Here is a 22,892-nt window from a genome sequence, read left to right on the forward strand (position 1 = left end):
TGAGCTATTTGTGTGCAGTGGTGGGGCAGTCCTGGGCCTGAGCACTATCCTTGAGCATTTTTTGCTCAAGGTTAACACTACCCCAAGTGTCAAGCTCTGCTTCTGGCTTTTTGGTGGCTAATTGGCAATCAGAGTCTCACCAACTTTCCTGCTCTGTCTGGCTTTGAACTGTGTTCTTCAGATCTCAGACTCCTCAGTAGCTAAGAGTACAGTTATGAGCCACTGGTGCCTTGACTAGACTTTTTAAAAAATTTCTCTTTATATATGTATGGTCCTGGGGTTTTAATTCAGGGTTTTGCGCTTTCTAGCAGTCACTCTACCACCTAAGCCAAACTCCCAGCCCTGTATTTTAAATTTATTTCTGCTTTTACAATTATTACCCTTTTCTGTCTTTGGATTTGTCATTTTTTAAACTCTTGATTTGAATCTTAGTTCATTAAATTTCAATATTTTTTTCTTTTAAAGGAAGCAAAATAAATGAAAGCTCCTAATGTCCTCAAAAGTATTCTGTGAGCTGCATAGCCCAATAACTTTCTTTTTATGGTATTGGGGCTTGAACTCAGTGCCTGGGTGCTGTTCCTGTGCTTTTTTGCTCAAGTCTGGTGTTCTACTATTTGATCCACAGCATTACTTCTGGCTTTTTGCTGATTAACTGAAATTAAGTCTCCCAGAACTTCTTGCTTGCAGACAGGCTTCAAATCTCGATCCTCAGTTCTCAGCACCTGATTCAAGCCACTTATAACTGAGAGGAGAAAAACTTATTCACTGTAACTGAATTTGGTTTTCCTTGGCTTTTGAAATTATTATGTCTTCCTTGTGAATTAGTGACATTTCTAATTTATGTTTCAATAGTTACTGTTATCTTTGGAGAGCTGTCTGACATTTCTTTCTTACTTTTTGGAATTTGAGAATTTTAACTGTAGCATTTATCTATTACTTTTGATGTAAAAATCACTTAATTTTGCCTTGAATCACAATTTAGATACTGTTGAGGAGGTTAGGTGACTAGTATTTTTCTTCCCAACACTGTTAAAATACTATTCTGTTATATTTGATCATCCATTGTGCTATTGGTGGTTCTGGTAACAATTTTAAGAGTACCCGTTTTGACAAGAAATATCCTTATTACCTTAGTTATGTAACTGTAACCACTCTCTATATCACCTTGACAATTAAAAACAAAACAAAATAAAAATTTTGCTGGGCACTAGTGGCTCACACCTATAATCCTAGCTACTTAGGAAGCTGAAATTTGATTGCACATTGATGGGCAGAAAGATCCAGAGTAGAAGCGTGGTTCACGTGATAGAGCCTCAGGCTTAAGTGAAAAAAGTCAACAGACTGAGAAGCCCTGAGTTCATGTCCCCAATTTTTTTCTTTTCTTTTTTTTGTAGTATCAATCTAAGTATAATTTAAAGGATATATTTCCCTGGTGGAGGGCCTTTAATCAGTGTGCTCTCTCTCTCTCTCTCAGTAGTAATGGGATTTGAACTCAGGACTTTGGTCTTGTTAGGCAGGTAGGTGCTCTATGACAGAGCAACACCTTTTGCAGTGGGGCTTGTCTGGACTGAGCTATTTACATTTCTCATCAGAGCTAGGATGACAAGTGCAACCACCATACCCAGCTTCTCTTGTTGAGATGAGGTTTCAGAAACTTGTCATTTGGCTCAGTATGGTCTGGAACCACAATCTTCTGACTTCCTCTACCCAAATATCTGAGAGGCAAATATGACACACCAAAGATGGCTTCTCTCTTTTTATTAGCATATATTAATTGTGCTATTTCCATATGTAAAGATAATGTACTTTATCAAATTCACCCCTCCATCAATTCTTGGAAATTTTCTTAACAGACATTTATACTATCTAGCACTACCTTTCCCCAACCTTTTAATAAACATACTTTCTAGTACAGAAGATTTACTTGGTTACTTACATGTATCTGGTCATTTTGAATTCTCTTCTTTCTTGTAGGATATTTAAAACACAAAAGTTTTGTAGGGCTAAGATTCTTCCTATTTGTTTTGTCTGTCAATTTTTACTTCACAGGTAGGCTGGGAACACAGATGTTCTCTAACTTGGAATTGTAACCCTGTAGCCTCACTGATTATTTTAGATTTTCTGCCAAAGGTTGTATGGATTTATGTACCTTTCTTTAATTTTAGGTATCAGTAGTTCTTGGCTTGAACAGGAAATGCAAAATTCCGATCTCAAACCCAAAGTATTTTGAGAAAGAAAGACTTCAACCTTACTTCCACCCCTGTCCCAAGAACAAGCCAGAAGAACATGTTTGCCATTGGCGCATGTTAGTGGAAATGTCTTCTGGCTTATCCTATGTCAATTACATCCCTCCAAGGTCCAGCTTTATGTAAGAGGGGTCTCACAATGGTCACATGAGCCCTAGGGTTTTTGTTTTCCATGTGGTGTTAAAGCCAAGTTCCCGAGATGGTAACTAACAGAAGCCACAGGCATTCATAACATTGGCTTCAGTTACTCTACTAATTTAGTTATCTTGCTTCCTTTTCAATCCACCAGAATTACTTTATTTTCCCCTTAAATTTTCATATGCTTTTAAAAGGATATTTGGAGTTAGATAACTTACACCTGTAATCTGAAGGACTGCTGTTTGAAGCCAGCCTGGGCAAAAGTTTATAAGATTCCATCGCTACCAATAAAACCTTGGCATGGTGGTGTGTACCATCATCTCAGCTACTCTGGAAGGATAAGTAGGACTGAGGTAAGGATGACTAGAGACAAAAGTAGGAGCCCTTGGGAAAATTACTGAAGCAAAATGGGGCATGGTTCAAGTGATAGAGCACTTGCCTACTAAGGCTAAGTACCCAAGTTCTAACTCTAGTACCACAAAACAAAAACAGTGATAAAACAAAGACATGGATATTTGTAAGTTTTAACTCAATATTTCTAAGTATTTCTAAGTGTTTCTTGACCTGTTTGAGTGTTTTCCAGATTATGGATCACAGTTCGGAGCCAATCCAGAGAGAAAAGTACATGAGACTTCATTTCCAATTAACAGTAAAATGCTACAATGATGGTATTGCTCTAGAGGTAGAGCAAAAGCTGTGAGCAAAAAGGTCAACTGAAAGAATGAGGCCTTGAGTTCAAAGCCCTAGTATTAACAAAGAAAAGAATCATATTAGCATATCTGAATATCTATATATACCGTATTACCAAACTGTATCTGGCTTTCTTTTCTTTTCCTCCCTCCCTCCCTTCATTTCCTTCCTTCCTTTTTTTTTTTTTTTTTTTTGGGTCCGGTCGTGAGGCCTGAACTCTGGGCCTGGGCGCTGTCCCTCAGCTCTTCAGCGCAAGGCTAGTGCCACAGCGCCACTTCCAGCTTTTTTTCTTTTTGCTTATGTGGTGCTGGGGAATTGAACCCAGGGCCTCATGCATGCAAGGCAAGCGCTCTACCACTGAGCCACCTTCCCAGCCCTCCTTTCTTCTTTTTGGTGGTACTGGGGAGTGAATTTAGGGTTTCATGCTTCCTAGACATGTGTTCTACCACTTGAGCCATGCTTCAGCTGCTTCTTGCATTGGTTATTTTTGAAGTAGAGTCTTGCTTCATGTGAAGGCTGGCCTGGTTTTTTATCCTTTTACTTGTCCTTCACTGTATTGCTGGGAATGGGGATAACAGAAGAGCACCATCACAGCCAGCCATTGTTGGAGATAAAATCATACTTTATCCTAGACTTCTATACTTCTATTCCTAGACTGGTCTTAAACCATGATCCCTTGATCTCTACCTCCTGAGTAGCTAGTATGACAGACTGGAGCCGCCATATCCAGCTCCTGAAAAAGAAAATTTTGCTATATAACCCTAACTAGTCTTGAACTCAGTTCTAAAGTGCTGAGATTCTCCACTATGAACAATTTCATGTTTCTTTAAAAGGCACATTCTCCCACTTGCTCTTCTTTTCTGTCTCTTCATGTATGTATATGTTAAAGTCTAATTTTAAATCTGTTGATATTCCTACAAGTATAAATTAAATGCAAAAACTAGTTAGCAGCCAGCCTCAATCTGTGAAAGTTATTTAAAAATATTCTCTGCAGAACTTTCCATAGAGGCTCCACATGATCAGCAAAGGCAGCACAGTAGGAACACAGAATAAGACTCAGCATATTTGTGATTTACGCTTATAGAACAAATCCTGGTTAGAAAGTTAGAAGTTAGAAGGTTAGAGGTTAGAAGGTAAACTAACCTTTCCAGCCTTATCTACCTCCTATAAGAAAGGTTTTGATCATACTGATCAATACTTGTATTCACCAATTAGGAATCCATATATTTTGAATTCAGGGCCCTGTCCCTGAGCTTTTTCGCTCAAGGGTAGTGCTCTACCACTTGAGCCACAGCTCCCTTCCGTCTTTCTGGGAGCTGACCAGAGGTAAAAGTCACATAGTTGTGTCTGCCAGGCTGGGTCTAAACTGTAACTGTTTGACCTCAGCTCCATGAGCTGCTAGGATTATTAAAACGATATCTTGTACCAATCAGCTATTATTATGTACTTCTCGGAAGTGATTCAATATATAATTATACCTTAGCTTTTGGAGTTGCTTTAATTGTCCATATGCAATCAACTGCTTGGCCAGGTTTTGTTTTGTCTTCTTGTTCTACCTGACTAGAACGCACTATTCCATCAGCTCCCGAGAGCTCAAACTGGCAATCTAGAGAGAATAAATGAATAATGTTCAAAGGAAAACAAGACTAATCAAATATGCCATGGGTAAAGCAGGTAATATACTAAACCTGGGATGGGATTTAAAATACCTCCTAGGTAAGTAAAGTCTGGATCTGTAACAGAAAAAAGAAGAAAAAGGATGGTCACTGATACTGGGTTACTTTAGAGTTAACATTTTAGGCTATATCTAAAGCTGTATTTGATAGCAAGATTAAGAAAAGCTTTCACTGATACAGACTATGTCTCTATCACTAGTACCTTACAAGCTTGCTTATGAAACTAATAGTTATTTAATGATGTGTATACTTTTGATCCTATCAAATTCATCATTTATGCTACTTCAAAACTCATATCAACTATCAAAAACAGATGCTAGTTCTCAGACAGTTGAAAAGATAAGCAAAATGTGGTATAAACAATAAAATAGAATATTATTTAGGCTTTTGCTTAATCATACTGAAAATTATCTTCTAAAATTTGTGGTTATATGGGCTGTGGTGATGGTTGCCAGGTACTGTAATTACTGTACTTCTTGCTACTACACTGTGCACTTACAAGTGCTCCAAAGGTAATTTTATTACTATGTATATTTTACCATTTTAAAATTTAGCAGGAGGCTAATTAATTAATTAATGGTAAGGCTCTTATCTCCAATTATATACAAAAAAGCCAAAAGTGGAACTGTAGTTCAAATAATATGACATCAACCTTGAGCAAAAAAGCTGAAGAACAGTGCCCAGGTCCTGAGTTCAAGTCCTATTACCGGCACGCATGCATGTGTGCACACACACACAGGTGGCTCTCTCACACACACACATACAATCACAGCTATTGGCATCTTAAAAAAATCACAAAGTTCAATAGAACCTGTATAGATCAAACAGTAGTCTGGAAAACTTATTTCATACAGTTGCATTTTGTGTGCTTCATTCTTGTTAACTAAAGACAGTTTATAAAGTTATCCAACTGTGGATTGAAAAGAAATTATTACCTTGATTTAGACTATATCTCAGAGACTGTTCTTTTTTAATGTAAATTCACCCTTGCTAAAAAGGAGCTGTAGACATTACAGTTCTTTTACATGTCAAAGAGAAATTTAAATCTTAAGCAGAACTGGGAGCAAGAGTCAGTAGCTATCTGGCAAACTGATCAATTTTAAGATATTATTATATTACATTTCCCCCTGGAAGTAAGCCAATTAAAAAAATCTCTACAAATATCACTAATAGCTTAAAGAATTTGATTAAAAATCATTAATTTCTCAGCATTGTTAGTGTTTCTTCCAGACTTACCACTCTCTAGACAAAGTTTGTTTTAGAAACATGACTATGAATAACAATTTTAGAAAAAAATTTCACTCCTATTTACTTTGATATGAGTTGTTTTTCCTCCTTTTAGCAATACAACTATAGAATACTCACTTAAAAAATACTAATACTGGAGCTTGAGGTTAGGTTCTGGCACTCTCCTTTAGCTTTTTCACTGGCACTCTACCATTTGAGCCAACTCTACTTCCAGATTCTTGCTGGTTAATTGGAGATAAAGAGTCTCATGGGCTGGCTTTGAAGCTCCAACTTCAAATGTTAGCCTCCTGAGTAGCTAGAATTACAGGCATGAGCTACTGTACCTGGCTCTCATTTATACTTTAAGGGTAACATGGCAGAATAAAAGTTGCATATAGAACTGGAATCTTTCCTAGATTTGTCATTATGTTAGAAAATCAACCTCTAAGGTTCTTCATCTATATCATAGAATCCTTGGTTGTTACTGTCATTAGCATAAAATTAAATACAATGAATTTAGAAAATGAGGCATTATAAAATACAAGTTAAAAATCCTGAACATTTGCAGAATTTGTTTATAGTTTAACTATAAATCACGTAAAACTTCTCTTATGTAAAAAAGGAAAAACAATTACTTAGGTCCAAACTACCTTTCCATATAAAGTTGTATGTTATTTTAAATATTGTTCAAATTAGATCACTTTTCTGTTGCCTTTTTCTTTCAAATAGTATAAATGTACTTGTTAAGATCTAACCTGAGAATTAAATTCTGTAGTAGTGTCTTTATGACATTAAAGTTATCAATTATTTCTATTATTGAGTTAATAAGAATCAAATACCATTTAACCAGATATTATTATATCTTTATATATTTTATATATTGAACCAGTTATTTTTATTGTAAATGATAGTTCTCAAACTAGTGTACACTAGCTGTCAAGGCAGAATGGCTTATATGACCTGTATGACCAATCACCATTCTTTTCTTTGCCATTGTGAGGAAACAGGTTAGTAGTTATGACTTTATAATTGGGAGAAACTCTAGCCCAAATTTTTTTTAGATAGGATCTTGTAACCTAGAAATAAAATAAATGAAATGTTGCTATCAAAATAGCCCAGGATGGCCTCAAACTTGCAACCTCCTTACCATAGCATCTTGAGTAGCTGAGACCACTGTGTGCCTCTGTCACCATTTAAAACCTTTTAAAATGGCATTAAATTCATTCAGTGTTGTGTAACTTTTATTCTGGAATTTTTCTGGACATTGCAACTGAAAGTTTCTTCCTATTAAATACCAATTCTCTTTGCTTTCTTCCCTGGTCCCTGACAACCATTCTACTTCTTGTTCCTATGATTTTTTTTAATGACTCCTTTAGATAGCTTGTATAAGCCGTTCATAAAATATTATAATTTTTATTTCTTGGTACCTTTATTTAGCATGTATCTTCTACATTCATCCATAATATATTATAATTTACCAAAATCAGTTAGCTTATATCCTTATCAAAGCTTGCACATAGATGTTTACAGCGGCTTTATTCATAATTGTTGCAACTTGGAAGCAACAAAGATCTTTCAGTAGAATGGGTAAATCAATTGTGGTATAATCAGACAATAAAGTATTATTTAATGTTAAGAAAAGGAGCTATGAAATGACATAAACAACCATGTATTCATATAGTTGAATGAAAGAAGTCAATGTGAAAAGGCTGATACTGTGTGATTCCAGTTATACATAATACTCTGGAAGAGTATAACTGTGAAGTTTACTATTCTCCAGTGGCTGGAGGGATGAATAAGTGGAGTGAGCACAGGGGATTTTTAGGGCAGCAAAACTATTCTGTCTGATACTCTAATAGTGGACACATGTCATCAACACATTTGTCAAACCACAGAAAATACAATCTTTGTTGATCTCTAATGGTGATCAATGTTGATCTCTAACACTTGATCTCTCAAAGGTGATCTCTAGGGTAAATCATGTGTTATTAGTGATAATGGTGTATGAATATTGGGTCACTGACTGTAACAAATGTATCATTCTGAGATTGGAGGTATATGACAACTGTAGGTCTGCTTGATTTTACTTAACATGATTCTGGTGGGAGTTTGTTGTTGATATCTGCCTTGAAGATTTCTTTTAAAGACTCAATTTGATTAGCCTGACCAAACCTTTTCTAACCTTAAGTTTCTAGAATCAGAAAGAAATATTCAATCACTAAAAGAAAGAAAGGTAGCTTATTCTTTACCTGGAATAAATGAGTATTTTGCTCGAAATCCCAGTCCTTCAAGTTCTTCATCAGAACTAAATTTAATCCACATGAATCTCCCTGTTGACCTAATTAATGGAGGGCTTTTCATGCCACAGTAACGATCTATAAGAGGAGAGAAACCAAATGGCCCATCTCGAACTTCCAAGTGATCAAATCGACATTCAAATGATGGTTCTATATAATAATGTTCATCAAAGGTCAACTCTATTCTTTGACGTGGAGCAGCTATAAAATAAGAGTAAGCAAATCAGGGCAGTATGAACAGGAAAGATACACATGTATGGACACAAGTGAGAAAAGCAAATCACTCTATTAATGTTTTATAGATGATGGTCATAGTGAGTATTATTATAAGTCATAATAAATATCCTATTTCATATAAGTAGAAATAGAATAACATTTCTCTTCGGTATATGCTCTTTGTTTTAACCAATTTATTTGTAAATAGATTTGATTGATTAAAACTGATATCTTCTATATGATATATAGAACAATAAAAGAACTTACTAATATGAACATAAATTTGCATAATACCTAATAAGAAATGCTAGTAAGTGTAACTTTCCTATTAAAGAAGTTTGTCATATATGCTGTTTTACCTAAATTATACTTTAGTAGATTCCAAATTCCCATAACCTTTTAACTATCACTTGTTAACATACTCAATATTATGATATTTATTTTATTTATTCAATATAAACTATACTGAATTAATACAGAGTGCAGTATAAAATATAAAATTCACACTGGTTTAAACAAGGTATTTTGCCAATGTGGTTAGTTTTATAGTAAGAAGTGACTATTTCATACAATTAAAGACAAAAATTGGACAAATACCTTCCAAGATGTAGATGCACTCCTTGTTTGGTGGATAGGAGTTGGGATAATTTGGTGAAGCAAAATGACCTCCATTGCTGGTTCGAACCCAAATGCCACACTGAGTTGGAGGACTATGCTTGATTCCAATATTTTGTCCATCTTTAGGAAAAACAGAAATTTAGACATTATCCCAGGAAAAGAGAATAACATTATTCCCTTTCCCCCACAATTTCTAACAATTACCCATTCTAGTGCAGATATATATGTATATATCTATCTATCTATCTATCTATCTATCTATATATATATATTCACACACACATATATATCCCTAAGAACCAAATTTAGCAGAACAAATTCAGTACAAAAGTGAGAGAAAGATAAGATTTCTGTATGCAGTGCTTGTTGAAAGAATTTGTATCTGGAGTATTTGGCTATGGAAGAGAACAAGGAAATAAAATGCTTACATTTGACAATGTAAAAACATGTGGGAGGATCTAAACAATTGATAACATTTAGTAAAATTCAGTCTGATATAAAAATAAAATTATTTCTGGAATTATCTCTGATATAGTATATTTATACTTATTTTACCACCTGCCAAGTAAAATTCAAAGATTACAGAGGGATTTTAGTTAATGATTGTCACTGAATACATGCATTTACTTTTACAACCTCCTTAAATTTCACTTTTTTTTTGCTTGTACTAGGACCTGGCAGCCTTCACTCTCCTTTCGTTTCTTTTTTCTTATCCTTAAGTACAGATAAGTAAGTGGACACAATTCTAACAGCTGGTAGTAGTAGCAAGTGGTGTGACTGGGCTTGTTTACAAGCAAAAGGCTGGTTAAATTTTCTTAGAAGCAATTTGATTTCATATACTCTTCCCTTCTCCACATAGGCATCCATCACATTAAAGCATTGGAGATGACTTCTTTGGAGGTCAAACAGGATTAATGGACTCAGGGGACTTCAGGTACAGCTAAGGGTGAAAATGTCAACTTGAAAACAAAATTAGTCTGCATAATGAATGAAACTCCTAGGCTTTTCCTACTGGCTCACCAGTGCCTCTTGGGGGAACTTCAGAGCCACTAATCAGAAAATGGAAAAACTCTGGGGAATCTAATCCACACTGAGACTCAACCATGCAGACTCATGGGCTCTAGAATGCCAGGTCAGTCCATGGTCAGGGCCACAGTACACAATCCTTACCTCTACTTGTAGACAACTAATGACCAGATTTTCTGTGCTCCACTTAAATGTGAACAGACATGCAATGATCACCAGATACTGGATGAAAACCTCTGGTAGGAAACACAGATCAAGACAGAAAAAAAGCAACTTGAAAGAAAGAAACAAATCAATGTAAGAAATGTATTTTTAAAACCCAGTAATCTGGGCTCCCATGGTTCACACCTGTAATCCTAGCTACTCAGGCAGGAGTCTGAGATCTGAGGATCGCAGTTCAAAGCCGGCCTGGACAGGAAAGTCTGTGAGACTCTTATCTCCAATTAACCACCAGAAAACTGGAAGTGGCACTGTGGCTAGCCTTGAGCTGAAGAGCTCAGGGACAGTGTCCAGGCCTAGAGTTCAAGCCCCACAACGGACAAAACAAACCAAATAACCCAGTAAAAACAAAAAATAAAATAAAGCCTTCCTTTAATCTACAGAGATAGAAAAGGAAGTATATCAGAAGACATCGACAAGGATATTCAAAGCGAAGCATATTCGGAAAACAAAAGAAAGCTTCCATTACAGGAGAAAGGAAAGCATGAGAAGAATGTTTGGAGCTTAAAGCTGAGTCTACTCAAGTTTCACTGAAACACCCACATCCATTACTGGCCTATGTACTGGATGCTTTCACACAAAGAAGAGCTGAGCAGCTTCCTCCAGACTGTGGCCTGCAAAGACTTAAATACTTTTAATTTGAACTTTTACAGAAAGTTTTCTAATTCCTAGTGTTGAGAATAAAGTTAAGTAAGTCTCCCAGAATGTGGCTCAGAGGGCGAGATGAGAGGTTGAGATAGGAGGATAGTAAATTCAAGGTCAGCATGGGCTATAATAGCCTTGAATTTAAAAAAAAAAAAAAAGGCCTACCATGGTGGTGTATGTCTATAATTCCAACACTTGACAGGCAGATGCAGAAGAATTTCCAGTTATTTAGAAGATCCTATCTCAAACAAAACAATATAACTAACCTCTACCTTCCAAAAACAGGTAACAACCAAAAGGACTATAACCAAGTAATAGGAATTTCTGAAAAGACAGAACACAGAAAATGAAAAAGTAATTTAAAAAATTCAACAGAAACAAACATTTCTCAAACCCAAAAACAAAATTCATACTGAAAAAAGCACTGTAAATCCAGATGCTGATATAACTAGAATTGTGGTAAGTTATATTGAGAAGGCTGATACAAAACAGAAAGCTAGAGAATGCTTTCTGGAAGATATCTTCAACCTTGTCCTCTAAGCTGAGAATTAGGAATGCACTCTGTGGGTGGAGTGGGCAAGTGTGTGAAAGAGCTAAATTCTTATCTTCCATGGTAAGAAATAAGTGATGTCTAAAACAGAAATCAAGAAACATCATCATAGCATGTTGCTTAAAGAAAAGAAATACTTTTAACAGGTTATTTCCATGAAGCAGGAAATGATAAGTACAGATGGGAAAATGGTTTTTCCTAGTTGTTTAATACATTTTGATTTTTATCATGTGTATACAGAACTTTGGTGAAAACCAAATCAGGTCATATAGGAAATGCACCAAACTGACATGTAAATCTGGCTTAAAAATTGCAGTAGCTAGCTAATATTTTTTCATACATCAGGAAAATGAGAATAGATTTAAAGGGCTTTGAGTACTATTTTGATAGAAAGGCTTACTTGTTTACATTGAAAAAGGGATTTTAAAAATTTCTTCTTTATGATAAAGTACAAATACATAGTGTATGTAAACCATTATACGCGAGAAGCTACTATTTTTTTCATCTTGTTCAGGAAGACTTATATGGACATTTTACTCTACATGCAGCTAAGTCCAGTTAAATTGAGGTTTACTGGTTGACCGAAAGCCTTAGGTCATGAATTATCCCAAAAGACTTAGGGAATAGTATTCAAAAGTTGCAATCCTTTTCAATCAGCCCTCCCTCTGTCCTGAAAATGCAATGAGTTATCATCATACGTTACCTTGAGTCTTTTGGGCCACAGCGATCCCTTCTACTACAAGTATTGTTATTAACAGCACTAGAATAATAGAAAAGAAAAGTTAAAAATTGAATATATACTGCATTTTACTAAGTCTATAAGGAAGACCTGCTGACAATAACTAAAATCATAATTTCTTACCAATATTCATTCTCAAGTTTGTGGGGTGTTTGTGTATGTGTGTGCGTGTGTGCTGACCTTAGGGCTTGAATTCAGAAGCTTCTGGATTTTTGGTGGTTAGTTGGAAATAAAACTCTTATGGACTTTCCAAACTGGCTTTGAACCTTGGTCCTCAGATCTCAACCTCCTGAATAGCTAGGATGACAGTTGTAGCCACTGACACCCTGGCCACTCTTAGGATTTTTAAGCATTAAAAACTATTTTCTGATTTATTATTTGACCCTTGAAGAGCTGAAGGAAAGATATGGCTGATTTTGAACTCATTTAACTCATGGGATATAAGACATTTTTCTTTTTTATTGTTCAAACAGATTTGGATAACATGTCCATTTATAAGCACAGTGCATTCTGAATGGTCACTCCTTCCATCATTCTCCCTGTCCCATTTATCCCACACCTATGGATCTCAAGTTTCCTAATTCAGTTTTCATATATGTACATTGATTATTATCATTATAACCATCCACTCACTATTCCTCTTTCCATTCATCTGTCCCCTTCTTTAAGCATGTACCCTTTCAGTCAAGACGTTTCAGCTTCTTGGTATTAATTTTGTTAAACTGCCTGTTAACTATTCAAAGGGGTTATAGCATGGGATCTCTCTCCTGCATATGCCATCCTTTAGTCAGTTTGATCACATATATATGCATTTGTGTTTTCAAATGTTTATTCTTCAAGTCTAACTTCCACATATAACAGAAAATGTGCCTTTTGCCTCTCTGAGCCTAGCTTACTTAACTCAATATGATTTTTTCCAGGTCCATCCATTTCCCTGTAAATAGCATAATATTATTCTTCCTGATAGATGGATGAAATAACATGATATACCAGATTTTCTTGACCCATTTGTCAGCTGTAGGGCATTTGGGCCATTTCTGTAACTTGGCTACTGTAAATATAATTGCAATGAACATTGATGTGCAGGTGTATTTTTGTTGTCTGTTTTTTAAATTGTATTCTGAGTTGCAATCTTTGGGATAAATGCCCAAGAGAGGCACTGCTGGATCACAGGGTCGTACTATTTTTAGCTTTAGTGTAAATTAGTGGTTGCACTTTGACATTCACACCATCAGTATAAATTGATTCCCTCCTCCATTTGTTGTTGTGTACATTCTAACCATTCTAACTAGAGTGATACAGAATCTCAATGGTTTTGTTTGTCTTATCTATGTGTGTGATAATCCTGGGGCTTGAACTCAGGGTTTGGGTGCTGTCTCTGAGAATTTGCCCTCTATCACTTGAGCTATAGATCTACTTTTGCTTTTTTTTCCCTGGCTAATTGAAGATGAGTGTCATAAACTTTTCTGCTCAGGATGGTTTTGAACTGTGATTCTAAGCTTTCAGCCTCCAGAGTAGCTAGGATTTACAGGCTTGAGCCACTGGCACCTGGCTCAGTGTTGTTTTGACTTGTATTTACTTTAAAGTCAGGGATGTTGAGCATTTATTCATGTATTTATTGGCCTTTTATATTTCTTCTTTTGAAAAGTGTCTATTTAGTGCGTTTGCCCATTCATTAACAGGGTTATTAAGACTCTTTGGGGGTTTACTTTTCTTGAGAGCCTTATATATTCTGTTTATTAGGCCTTTGTCAGACAAATAGCTGGTAAAGATCTTCTCCCATTCTGAAAGCTGTCTTTTTAGCTTAGTGACTATGTCCTTCACTGTGCCAATGCTTTTGAGCTTCATGAAATTTCATTTTTCAATTATCTTGCTTATTTGCTAAGACCCTAGAATTCTACTGAGGACATTCCTGCCTACACCAGTAATTTCTAGTGTTTTTGCTCTTTCCTATAGTAGTAGTTTCAAGGGCTTAGGACTTTTCCTGAAGTCTTTGATCCATTCTGAATTGATATTAATATAATGTGAGAAATGAAGATCCAGTTTTCCATATGGATATCCAGTTTGCCTAGCACTATTTACTGAAGTACTTTTTTTTTCGTATGTTTTTGGCTTCTTCGTCAAAAATCAGATGGCTGATTTCATTTCATTTCTAGGTCTTTTCATCTGTTCTGTTGGTCTTAGATCTGTTTTTGTGCCATTACCAACCTGTTTTTGTTACTAGATCTATGAAGTATAGTTTGAAGTCTGGGAGTGTGGTATCTACAGCATTCCTTTTCTTGCTCAATATTGCTTTGGCTATTTAGGGTCATTTGTATTTTAATATAAAATACTGGACTGTTTTCCCCATCTCTACAAATAATGACAGTGGGATCTTGATTAGTGCAGCATTGGATTTGTAAATAGCCTTTGGCTGTATGGTCATTTTTACAGGATGGTAATTCTGCTAATCCAAGAACATGGGTGGTCTTTCCGCTCCTGGTGTCTTCTTAAGTTTTTTTTTGGGGGGGGTATCAATCCTGGGGCTTGAAATTAGTCTCTGAGCTTCTTTTGTTCAAGGCTCAACCACTTCAGCTACAGATCTACTTCTTTTTGATGATTAACTGGAGTTAAAGAGTCTCACAGGGTATTCCTACCCTGGCTGGCTTTGAATCATAATCTTCCTTAAGTAGCTATTACAAGCATGAGCCACTGGTGCCCCACAAAAATTTTATAGTTTTTATTCTAGAGGTCTTTCACCCCTTTGTTTGGGGTTATTTCAAGTTAATTTTTTAAAAATATTTTTGAGGGTATTCATTGTATACAAAAAGGTACTGGCTCTTGTGCGTTTATTTTTTTCATCCCAACATTTTACCAATATCAGTAGAATGTTGGGATATAAACAGTTATAAGAGTTTAGGAATGGAGTCTTTAGGGTCCTTTAGACATAGTGTCATATTAGCTGCAAATAGAGATTTTTCACTTCTTCCCTATTTGGATTCCTTATAAAAATCTTTATATTCTCTTATAAAATATATGTAATCTTTCTATTGCCTTATTGCTCTGGCTAGGAATTCCAGACTATATTGAGTAACAGTGGACATCCTGTCTCGCTCCTAATTTTAGAAAAAATTGTTTCATGTTTTCACAAATTAGTATGATGTTGGCTGTAATATATATATGCATACATATATATTTATTTAATATATCCTATTTCTTTTTCAATTTTTTAAATTGTAATAAAGGAGTCAAAGTTACTTAAGTCAGGTAAAGAATACGTTTCTTTTTGGACAATGTCAGCTCTTCCTTTGCTCTCTCCCAGTATTTCTAACTTCTTTTAGGTACCTCTCTCTCTCTCTCTCTCTCTCCTCTCTCTCGCTCTTTTGTGCTGGTCCTAGGGCTTGAACTTTTGGCCTGGGCACTGTCCTGGAGCTTTTGTACTCAAGGCTAGTGCCTTACCATGAGTCACAGCTCCACTTCCAGTTTTTCTTGGTAGTTTAATTGGAGATTAGTCTCACAGACTTTCCTGCCCACACTAGCTTCAAACTGGATCCTCAGATCTCAGCCTCCTGAGAAGCTAGCTAGGATAACAGGTGTGAGTTGTTGGTGCCCCATAAGGCACTTTGTATTTATTTATTTATTTGGGTCCAGTCATGGGGCCTGAACTCTGGGCACTGTCCCTCAGCTCTTCAGCTCAAGGCTAGCGCTCTACCACTTGAGTCACAGCGCCACTTCTGGCTTTTTTCTTTTTGCTTATGTGGTGTTGAGGAATCAAACCCAGGGCCTCACGCATGCAAGGCAAGCTCTCTACCACTGAGCCATCTTCCCAGCCTCCACTTTGTTTTTTATAAACTTGTAGTCTCCTGTTTCATGCAAAGTATACTACCAACCCCACCCCTCAAAAGTTCTGAGTGATCTGCTCCTGAAGAGCATGCCTGGAGGTATGCAGTAGAGAAATCAACAAATGGTTAAGAGTATGGACTTCAGGAGGGAAGTAAATCTGGGCTGGGATTCAAGTTTTGCCTTGTTTCAGTTGTGAATACCTATTTGTAAAATCATGCTGATTTATACATACCACAGTGAAAATTAAATGAAAAAAGCAGAGCACATCTTTTTTTTGGGGGGGAGGGTCCGGTCGTGGGGCCTGGGTGCTGTCCCTCAGCTCTTCAGCTCAAGGCTAGCGCTCTACCACTGGAGCCACAGCACCACTTCCAGCTTTTTTCTTTTTGCTTATGTGGTGCTAAGGAATCGAACCCAGGGCCTCATGCATGCAAGGCAAGCACTCTACCACTGAGCCACCTTCCCAGCCCACACATCTTATATACTAGGAATTTTCTAAGTAAACATTAGATATTAGGACAATTGATATCTGCAAGCAATCTATTATCAAAGACCACCAAGGATACAAGGTGAAAGAGGTTCATCAGGAAGCACAGAGAACATATAATGGATGCACGGAATATGTGTGGGGGAAACCATTCATTCTGCTGGAGATTGAGGGGGATATTGAGGAAATCCTCACCAAAAAATCATAAGCCCAGGAACAGAAGAAAGAAATAGCTTAAACCTCTAAAAACATGGAGGCACGAAGTTAATTTGTAGCAAGTTTCAGGGAACTCTGAATAATACAGTAGGCTGGATATGTGGAAGGGATTGGTTGTATAGCATGTTGGAGAAACGTAGGTAAGACCTTGTTGTAAAACATCTCACATGTGTGAACTTTTGAATATAAAGGAAAAGAAACCATTATAGGTGTTTTGTTTTTCTGAAACTAGACTGTCGCATTGTTGTATCTAAGTTTCAGGCCATAATCCTAACATTGTGTGAAGGCTAATTTAATGAAGAGAAAAGATAATGTAGGAAGCAAAAATAATGTGCTGAAGCAGAGTTTTGATGGTGGAAATGTAGGGTCAGCTGCAAGCAGTCATTTACAGGAGATTAGGAATGAGGGAAATGGAGATACGAGTTTGCCAAGTGATGGGAGATAGTCACATTTTTGTTCACTCCAAAGCATGTCTTTGGTATTTCCTAACCAAGGTCATTAATGTACAAAGATATAGTTCTTGACATTTAGTTTACATCATAAAATTTAAGTATTTGTCCTCCATCTTTGGTTTTACATCTTTGTTGACCTTAGTCAACACCAGTTTGTCTAGGGTACTAACTCATAAGGTTGTATCAACTAGATCAAAATGTGTTCAGTATACCCTACTTTTCAGAATCACTAGTATAACTTCTGACCAGTTACCTAACACATTTTAAAGCAAGCCACAAAGCCAGCAGACAGGGTAAGAAATGACAAATAGAAACCAGGAAAGCAATACACAACCATGACAAAAAGATGAATCATGCTTTAAAAATTGAATACACAATGATTAACTAAAGTATGTCTTTATAAAATAACTCATGTATGAAATTTATACAAAAGACAGAACAATCATAATGAAAATAAAGTTGCAAAGGAAAACAAACCTATTATGTTATTTTCTTCCTTTGAGGTCTGCTCACAAGTTAGTAGTTTGTTTACAATTATCTTTTTTCTCAAGTAATTACTATTCACAACTCAATCAACCAAATGGGCTGTGTCAGTGAATAGAAAAATGACATATAAAGAATAGAGAAAATCTGCACTGTAATTTAGGATAGAAATATTTACTGATACAATTCTTGGAACTACAGTAGTGGCATTCAGTCATTCTAAATTCCACAATCATAATAAAGCTTCCATACTTGTATAGCAGGATCTTTGTACATCACTGGAGCTATAATCACATTGGTATTAAAACAAATTCCATTAATGCCAAACACTAGAATTATTTAGGTCATGAAGTAATGCTTTAATGCTTTGTTTTGTCTATAGGCTTGATCTATGTCCCAGCATCCCCTATTCTCTTACCAAAAGGACCAGAATCTCTTACAATATATTCAGAAGTTCATTGATTCTTTGAGGTAGAATTTCACTCCCAAGGAAAATTTATAAAACTTGGTCATGTTATAATTGCTTGTGAGCTGATATTTTAAAAAGTAATACCTTCATTTGTGCCTTTACTGCTGGCTCTGGAGTTTAATTTAGCCCCATAATAACCAGTATACAGGTCTGACTTAAAATGAGTTCACCAAATGGTAAGGATAGGTATCACTCAGGGTGTAAAATACAAATTATCAAAGCTACTTCCTTTATTCTTCCCTTTTTACTCTGAATGTGTGGCAGAGAGCCTTGTCTCTAAGGCTGCTCAGGTTAAAGATTTGACTTTCCACTGTGGAAAAAAAATCAGTCTTTTTTTCTTTTCATTGTTAATTAAGAGACAACTCTTGCCAACTCAATAAGTACTATAAAGATAAAATTACTACTTAGAATGTTATTTGAAACCTAGAAGTCCTGGAGAATTACTTGGACAGTTATTTTACCTATTAAGGAAAGAAAGGAAGATTAAAATAATAAGGGAATTGAGTGAGAAAGTAACATGTTTCTGGGTAGTAACTGAAGTAAAAGCAATACTTATCTAATGAAAATCCATTTATTCAGAATTATTATGATTACTTGGATTTTAACTGAGGTATTGAATGGATAGGACTAGCTTCAGTGTTGGAATATACCCAAAGGCTCTTCCTGGAATTCCTAAAATGCAGGATGGGTAGGGCTGATACTGATAGCTAGATGGACACACCTGGTGAGGTACTTACAAGCTCAAGACTTTTTGGTGGAGTTAATTATAGCATCATTTCTCTCTTTTGGATCAAAGAGATGCATGGGCCTGATATACTTGCAAAAAACTTCTCCCTCAGGTATGGGGACTGATGAGATGAATAAACAATGACTTCCTGAGATAGAGCCTAAATGGGAAGAAAATGGTATGGAAAAAATCTGGGAACTATCATAGGTTGGGTAGCATTTCCAATCAGCTGGAGAAACTCAGGATTTGGGGAGGGCAAATAAAAGTGTTTACGTTAGTGATAGACAATACCCTAGATATCAGCCAGAAATAGAACCACTTTTGCTAGTTAGTTAGTTGTCCACTGACAAATTCCTGAGAAAAACACTTTAAGGGAGGATTTATTTTGCCTCATAGCTACCGAGGTTTGTTCATGATCTGTGGCTCCACTGTGTTTGGTTTAAGGCAAGGCAGAACATTATGGTAGAGAGTGGAGTCAAGTAGAGTTGTTCACTTCACGGCAACCAGAGGATGGGCCAGGGCAAGGTGTACCTTTCAAATACCCCTTCAAATACACTTCCTTCAACCTGGTCCTACCACTTAACAACTCGAGCAGCCATGAATTCAACAACCAATTAGCAGATTAGGTTAGCGTCCTTATGATCCAGCCACTTCATAGTGCCACCAACTGGGACCAAGTCTTTAAGACATGCCTCATGGGAGAAACTTCATTTCAGTTTTAAATTTTAATTCCTCAAATTGGTTGGTTTAAGTGTCCTGAAATACCCATAGTTTGAAGGGAGGAGTGAAGTAGCTTTATAAGGGTCTAACTATCTCTATTTGAGGCAATTCAATTGTCATTGTATTTACAGAGAGCAAATGTGGACAAAGTAACTAGGCCTTCTGACTGAGATGTAGAAGCAGGGGGAGTGTCGTCCTTTAATTGTTCTAATTGGAGGGTCACCAATTTAGGGTTCTCTCCTAATAATCTAAGGTGTGACTGACTCCAGTCTTTATTCTCCCCCCCCCCTCTCCTTTTTTTTTTTTTTTTGCTAACTAAAGGCTATTTCATGGGAATATTGTTGTGAACAACTGATATCTCCTTGTTTGATTAGGGGCTAGGGGCCTCAGAGAGTCCAGCCAAAGACAAAGGTAAACAAGCTCAGAGTCTCACTGCAATTCCTTAATTTCTCAGTTCTGCCAAAAAAGATTGTTCAAATCTCTTAAGAGCCGGTTCACCTTTCTGAGGCTACGGTACTGTATGGCTGTAGTCCAGAGACAGTCAAATTAAGAATGGCTTTTAGCTGAAATTTCTTAGTACTTCAACAAATCTTAGGCTTCTGGCTCAGATCCATTCCTAGATAAGGACATTTCCTACAAACATGTAAGTTGATGAAAATGGGTTTAATGATGAGGCTAAGATGTTTGAGTTCTATGACAATGACTAACATTCCAATTTACTGCAAAGGGTATAGACAACTTGTCCATTTCCGCTTCCAGTCATTAAGTCTTAGAGGGCACTATTAGGGAAGAGTACAGTGCTGGGAGAAAGGAGCAGGGGTGCGGAAAGGAAAAGAGGGAAGCTTAGAGAATATGGAGAAGGGCAGAGGGGAGTAGAGGGAAAGTAGGAGGTAGGCAGAAAGGAGCTGATGGGCTGCAAGGGGACAGGGGTGGCAGCACTGTTGCAGAACTGGTGCATTCAGCTTTTTATTGTTACAAGTACCTTTTTATAACTATTTTTCTAATTATTTTTTGAGAGAAGTAACATTTGATTCTTGGGCCTACTTAGAAGCTTTCAAATACCAATTAAAGAATCTCCTCATACTATTATTATATACTAATAAAAAGGTTTTTTTGGGGGGTTCCGGTTGTGGGACCTGAACTCTGGGCCTGGGCGCTGTCCCTCAGCTCTTCAGCTCAAGGCCAGCGCTCTACCATTTGAGCCACAGCGCTTTTTTCTTTTTGCTTATGTGGTGCTGAGGAATTGAACCCAGGGCCTCAGGCATGCAAGGCAAGCGCTCTACCACTGAGCCACCTTGCCAGCCCCTAATAAAAAGTTTTTTTTATTAAAAAAAAGAGAATTTCTTAATGCCTTGTAGAGGGCTGGTGTATTATCTGTCCTAATTGTACAAGTTTTAGAATCCATTTTGGCCAGAAAAGTTTTAAATCACCCTGGATTGACTTAGGTCTGAGACCTAAACCATTAGTTTTTGGAACCAGAGTTTTTAGTCAAGAAAGAAGCTGGAGTGTTGGGAAGTGACTGACCAGAAGAGGGTCTGGAAACTGTTTTACTCATTTTGTTTTTGTATCATGAAAAAGTCCCTTCCTGTGCAATTTAGAACAACCTTAACCTTTATGGACTGAGACCAATAATATGAATGAAAAAGTACACTCTTAAATTGAAAAATTGAAATAGTGTCCAAGACTACTTGGAGCACAGGAGTTTTTATCTAAGAGGAATAGCCCAACATGCCTGGTAACACCAGGGAGACAACTGAGTTCAAGGGACCTCTGGAGAGGTCCAAGTGTTGTTCCGGGTTCAAGATATGTTGGGAAGGATAAGAAGGGCCTTTGGGTTCTACTTCAGACACTAAGGAATAACAACAACAAAAGTTACTAGGGAAGGTGTAGGTGTGTGTGTGTGTATGTTGGTTCTGGGTTGAACTCAGGACCTGGACCTGGACGTTGTCCTTGAGCTTCCTGCACAAGGATAGTGCTCTACCACTTGAGCCAGGTATACTTTTTTTTGGAAGTTAAGAGTTTCACAGGCTTTCCTGTCCAGGTTGGCTTTGAATTGTGATCCTCAGATCTCAGCTTCCTGAGTTGCTAGGCTTACGGGTTGTGAGCCACTGGCACCTGGCTTCCCTAGGGGAGATTTTAAGACTTGAAAAGGTTTTATTTCAGGAAGCAGTTTCTACAAAAGTGTGATTGGAAAGAACAAGGAGGAAGCAGCTTTATATAGACAAAATCTCTTAAATAAATGCAGTAAGAGGATACAGGAAGTACTCAGTCCTAACTGGTTGGTATCTAAATTTGATGACAGGCCACTGCTCATGTGTCCAGTCTGGGTGGCAAAATGGGACTTTTCAGGGGATGTTCTTCTTGGGAGTTGGAAAAACCACACATACCCAGGACAGTAAATTCATTTGAAACATACCCCCACACTCCTCAGCAGCAGTTACCAGACTCCATTTTGAATTTAGTGTCTCGGGACTCTTCTTGAGATTCTGCTTTTTTTTTCTTCAAGTTCACACTAGTTGCTCTTAATATATGAATGGACATATTTAAATTCTACAATTGGATTGTCTGGTACAGCTTTTTGGAGGATAACCTGGCAACAAGTATTAAGACTTAAAAATGTACAGAAATATCATCTGATGTGGAAGAAATAATTGTATTATCAAAGCTCATACAATTCACAAACTTTATAGACCATGATAATGACAATTTGCCTTGTGATGGTTAAAATGTGTTTGTGACTTTAAGTATCACTATTCCACAATACTGTAAAATATGTAAAATTTATGTAATCATCTAATAATATCAATTGAAAAAAGAAAAGAAAAGTGAGTGAAGGGGTGTGTTAGGAGCCATGGATACTGTTTTGCAGAATGGGAACTTCCTTGTACAACCATTTAAAGATAATACAATTTTTAAAAATGTACAGAAATTCTACCTCCAGGAATCAATGGGAAAGTGGTTTCAGGACTTCAGTGTGTTTAATAACCTATAACACTTGGGGGAAGGGCATGTTCCTTTCTGGGTATCTAGGTCTGTGATGGGCTAAAAGATTTGTATTTTAACCAATACCCTAGTTATGATGAAGCTATTGAGCCTGGGACTTTGAGGACTTCTGCAATAAGACAGTGACAGTTCAACTATGTTTATTGCAGCATTATTTACCATAGCTAAGATATGGAACCAACCCAGATGCCCCTCAGTAGATGAATGGATCAAGAAAATGTGGTATATA

The 22,892-nt window shown here is 36.8% G+C and overlaps 1 protein-coding gene across 1 annotated transcript in view; it reads right to left on the bottom strand.

The window, feature by feature from the left end:
* Nucleotides 1–22,892, bottom strand: part of Neto2 (neuropilin (NRP) and tolloid (TLL)-like 2) — a 56,402-nt gene that overhangs the window by 26,401 nt on the left and 7,109 nt on the right. The window contains exons 2-6 of the mRNA XM_013036075.1: nt 12,252–12,308; nt 9,088–9,228; nt 8,227–8,475; nt 4,763–4,807; nt 4,553–4,680 (exon numbers count right to left, since the gene is read on the bottom strand). Coding sequence (XP_012891529.1) covers nt 4,553–4,680; nt 4,763–4,807; nt 8,227–8,475; nt 9,088–9,228; nt 12,252–12,308 — 620 coding nt within the window. The remainder of the gene's footprint in view (nt 1–4,552; nt 4,681–4,762; nt 4,808–8,226; nt 8,476–9,087; nt 9,229–12,251; nt 12,309–22,892) is intronic.

The sequence above is a fragment of the Dipodomys ordii genome, unplaced genomic scaffold, assembly GCF_000151885.1.
Source record: "Dipodomys ordii isolate 6190 unplaced genomic scaffold, Dord_2.0 Scaffold247, whole genome shotgun sequence".
NCBI classification, from domain to species: domain Eukaryota; kingdom Metazoa; phylum Chordata; class Mammalia; order Rodentia; family Heteromyidae; genus Dipodomys; species Dipodomys ordii.